This window comes from Engraulis encrasicolus, chromosome 7 (genome assembly GCF_034702125.1).
Source record: "Engraulis encrasicolus isolate BLACKSEA-1 chromosome 7, IST_EnEncr_1.0, whole genome shotgun sequence".
In the NCBI taxonomy this organism is placed as follows: domain Eukaryota; kingdom Metazoa; phylum Chordata; class Actinopteri; order Clupeiformes; family Engraulidae; genus Engraulis; species Engraulis encrasicolus.
The window spans coordinates 31,392,107-31,397,106 of record NC_085863.1 but is presented as its reverse complement, the minus strand read 5'-3'; the positions used below and the strand labels follow the sequence as shown (position 1 = coordinate 31,397,106).

The window sequence follows — 5,000 nt, the reverse complement described above, 5'->3', positions numbered from 1 at the left end:
GATCTATTCCAGGTGCGCACATGTGTGTGTTCTTACCGTGGACCTGTAGTGTTCCTGATGCTTCAGTCTTGCCAACGCTGTTCTCAGACACGCAGGTGTACGTTCCCTCATCCTCCGCCCTCACCTGCGTCAGACGCAGACTGCTGTCACTCCTGATCTCAGATCTGTGGATCACACACACACAGAGAAAAAAGAAGCTGGATGTCACTCTGTCTATGTTTACTGCAAAACTAAACCAACCCCTAATTGGACAGGCTGGTCTCATTTTGTCTTCTCATTGGCCACCGACCCTATTTGTCATGTCCCATGTTTCCTCCAGTATATGATTTTCCTGAACCATGCACGCACGCATGCACGCACGCACGCACACATGCACACAAACACACACACACACACACACACACACACACACACACACACACACACACACACACACACACACACACACACGCTACGTACCTCCCGCGGGGCAGTTCTCCCTCGTCTTTCCTCCAGCGGATGGTTGGCGTGGGGTCTCCCTGCACCTCACACAGGAAATCCACTGTGTCGTCCGCCAGCACCGCCTGGTTGACCGGCCGCCTCACAAACATGGGCCGCTCTGGTGGAGGAGAAAATCACACACAGGGGATTACACAGGGGAGAAGGAACTCACTGATGCCCGTGCACACAGACGCAGACACAGACAGACAGACAGACAGACAGACGCACACATACACACAGAAAGAGTGAGAAAGAGAGAGAGAGAGAGAGAGAGAGAGAGAGAGAGAGAGAGAGAGAGAGAGAGAGAGAGAGAGAGAGAGAGAGAGAGAGAGAGAGAGAGAGAGACACGAGAGACACGAGAGACACGAGAGACGAGAGAGACTTCATATGTCCTGGCTTGTGAAGGTTTGCACAGTATGCCATGAATATGAATTGTGTTTCTGCAAGCAATGGTGAAAGCAGTCCAGAGAACATGAATAAGACTAAGAGAGAGGGAGGGGAGGAGCAAATGTACTGTGGAGAAGAGGCCAGAGAAGAGATACAAAGAGTATACGTATAATAAAATGATATATTATCAGCACATTACCATGAGTCACTAGGCCCTGGCTGCAAATATATATACTTATCTCATGTCAGGAGGACTTTAATATTAAAAATTGAACAGCATGCAGGCAGCCAGGCAGAATGAACAGGTAAAATGAGGATAGACAGAGAGAGAGGGGGTGAGAGAGAGAGTGGGGGAGAGAGAGAGAGAGAGAGAGAGAGAGAGAGAGAGAGAGAGAGAGAGAGAGAGAGAGAGAGAGAGAGAGAGCAAGGGAGTGAGAGAGAGTAAGGGAGTGAGAGGGGAAGCGAAATGATTCTAAAGGAGGGAAAGAGAAAGACCTCAAGTCATAGACATAGTAACTGGATGACAGAGCATGAGAAAGGATAGTAAGTTGCAGAGTGATAGAATAAGTAAAGAAAAGAGATCATACTTGTAAGATTATGAAGGAGGAAAAGAGAGAGAGAGAGAGAGAAAGAGAGAGAAAGAGAAAGAGAGGAAGTGAAAGAGAGAGAGGAAAAGAGTGCTACTGACCGAACACCACCAGTTCTGCCGGGTCGCTGTCCCTCTCGCCCACCATGTTGGTTCCTACGCAGACGTACATGCCCGCATCACTCTTCCTGGTGTTGGAGATCATCAGCTTACCACCACGCACCTACAGGACAACAGGAGAACAGAACATGAGGGAAAGACAACAACACACATCAGCTTACCACCACGCACCTATAGGACAACAGGAGAACAGAACATGAGGGAAAGACAACAATATTAGCATCAACGCACCTACAGGAGATCAACCCCACACATCAGGAACACATCAGCCCCACACATCACGCTCGCACACGCACACACACACACACACACACACACACACACACACACACACACACACACACACACACACACACACACACACACACACACACACACACACACACACACACACACACACACACACACACACACACACACGAAGGAGAGAGCAGACATGTAAGGAACACACACACACACGCACACACACGCACACCCACACACCCACACACACACACACACACACACACACACACACACACACACACACACACACACACACACACACACACACACACACACACACACACACACACACACACACACACAGCGAACCTTCAGGTGGGAAGGAGAATAAACACACAGATAAGGAATCCATACACCTCACAGCTACATCGGTCTACATCAGAGGCCCTTGGAGATCAAAGTCTCTCCCCCATGCTATCTTTGCATACTTCTCTGTCTCTCACATACTATTTTTACATACTCCCCTATCTCAGGCTATTTTTCCTTATCGCTGTAGTGGCACACTAGTCTTCCACACTGTCTGTCTGGCACAAACTTCTCCCACACACTCACACCCTGTTCCCATCGTCCAGTATAGAGTATGTGACTAGACTGGCAGGGTACTATATCTGACTATATTCCAACAGTCCTCCACATGTACATGTATGTCTTACTGGACCGGCAGTCAACTATTTCTACCCAGTCTGCTCCTAGCCTGGCTGTCGCAAACTTGAGAGCGAAATTCCATGAAGCATCCTAGCTGGGATGTTTCCAATCATGTATATCTGAGTAGGCAGGTAGTCTCCTATATGTAGCCAGACTATCTAGACTGCCCTGACTATGAAGAGGTTGACAGTACATTACATCTATCCAGGCTGCTCCTGTTTGTGGTCAACACTGGGAGGAGTCCAGTGCTGTGCTGTGCTGCTTCCTGATGGCCCATTCAATCTTTTGCAATCTCACACAAGACAAGACAACGATGACCACTAGCAGTTTTTTTCTGCTGATCAGCAAGCCAGAATACTATAAGAGTAGAAACATGTATTATTTTATACTGCAAATTATAGTGCAAATTATAGTACTGCACTTGTATCCATTCCTTTGCTGAGTAGCACCACGTAGTAATGGATATATAGGAAGTGCATTCCTTTCGTTTCTCTGCTGAGTACTGAGTATAGTATATCATGAATGCATGAAATGGTGTTTGTGTGTCTTCATTCCTGTCTGCTCTATGCTGAGTATTGGGTATATATCATGAATGCATGAAATGGCGCTTCTGTGTGTTCATTCTTTTCTTTTCTCTGCTGAGTATTGAGCTGAGTCAACGTGATCCCTTTGCCCCTTCAGACTCAGGCTGTCCATTACTGAGGGATTGGACTTGACAAGCTGGAGCTGTTGGGGCATTGGAGAGAGGGGTAGGGGCAAAGTCAGTGGGAGGGGGTCGCAGTGTGTGTGTATGAGTGTGAGTGTGTGTGCGTGCGTGCGTGTGTGTCGTGACGTCCATAGAGAGGTCAGGACAAGCCTCATCGATGTTCTTCCAGCAGACTGTGTGTGTGTGTGTGTGTGTGTGTGTGTGTGTGTGTGTGTGTGTGTGTGTGTGTGTGTGTGTGTGTGTGTGTGTGTGTGTGTGTGTGTGTGTGTGTGTGTGTGTGTATGTGTTTGGCCATGGGACAATCCACATTGTGATCATCATTGATGTTCTTCTTCCTGGAGATGTGTATGTATGTAAGCGTGTGCCTATGTGCGTGCGTGTGTGTGTGTCATGTGGAGGTCACCATGATTCTCTTTTCCCCTTGGTGCGCACATTGTTTTTCTTGCTAGAGTGGACATGTACATGTATGTATGTGTGTGTGTGTGTGTGTGTGTGTGTGTGTGTGTGTGTGTGTGTGTGTGTGTGTGTGTGTGTGTGTGTGTGTGTGTGTGTGTGTGTGTGTATAGTCAGGTGCGTAGCAACAAATTCTGGGCCCTATGTACAATCAGCTCCCATGGACCCCCCCAGCAGTGGCGTGTCGTCGCAGATGCCAAGGGATGCCAGGCATCCCCTAATTTTCCCAACAACAGCTTTAATATCCGTTAATCATTAAAACATTCTGTCTATCGACGAGTCTCCTATTTTAATATTCCATCCACTCTCGTCACTCTCTGTGAGTATTTTCCAGCTGGGGAAATAGCGCCCCACCCCTCCCATTGGATAACCATCTGGTGAAACAAAGTACTACACGTCTCTCGATGCTAAAAAAAAAAAAAACTGGTGCCAAGTCGAGTTGGCAGCCATAAATTTCTGGAGTTTTGAAAAAAACGAATGCTTGACCAATCATATTGCTCAAAATTGGTCACGAGATAAATCATATTGCCCGTCTATGATTTGCCAAGGAGGGAAACGGATGATACTTCAGGATCGGCAGCCACTTTACCTGGCTGCCAGTAGAACTAGAAACTACATTGAACAGACTACGGGCAAAATAGTGACAGTCAAAGCGCGCATACACAGCCGATGGCTCCCAATGTCAAGGCAGGCAATGCATAAAATGGATTTAACATAACGACAGGATCTTCACATGGACACATATACGTTCAGGATAACTTCTACAACGGTAGGCAAACTTGCTTTATTGTTTCAGAAAGGTAGATTATAAGCAGGCCACCTAACGTTTTGTGAAGCTAGCTTTGTTTTTAGCTTTGTTGCTCGCTGCTTGTTAGCTCTTGCTATTATGGCAATAAGCTATGGTGATTATTAGATGGCATAATGTGCCACCAGGTCCTAAATATACGCATCATGCCACTTCTCTGTGCTCTGTTGTGCTCTGTTTCAACTGCGTGCATCAGGGTTATTTTTCAATGGGTTTTGTTTTAGCATGTTTGCGCTGGAAATCGCCATACATCTGGCAACCATAGAGAGGTCGCACACACAACATTTGACATTCGATACAAGACGTGCACGACTCAGAGCAGCCGGTTGAACCTAGTCATCAGTAGAATAACTATTAAGTGGTCATTGGTCATGTCCGGTGTCTGTGTTATTGCATTCTGTTCTGTGGGGCATTTGAACTGGCACTGAAGGATGAGACTGAATTGTGTTTAGGGGGCTTGTGGAGCATCTGGTGTTGTGCGTAAAGTGCACATTCTTGCGGTGTTACTTGTCACTACTCCAACTCTGAACAGA

The 5,000-nt window shown here is 47.0% G+C and overlaps 1 protein-coding gene across 1 annotated transcript in view; it reads right to left on the bottom strand.

Annotated features, from left to right (window-relative positions):
- robo3 (roundabout, axon guidance receptor, homolog 3 (Drosophila)) overlaps positions 1-5,000 on the bottom strand; it is a 301,463-nt gene that overhangs the window by 77,537 nt on the left and 218,926 nt on the right. The window contains exons 4-6 of the mRNA XM_063203266.1: positions 1,556-1,676; positions 460-598; positions 37-164 (exon numbers count right to left, since the gene is read on the bottom strand). Coding sequence (XP_063059336.1) covers positions 37-164; positions 460-598; positions 1,556-1,676 — 388 coding nt within the window. The remainder of the gene's footprint in view (positions 1-36; positions 165-459; positions 599-1,555; positions 1,677-5,000) is intronic.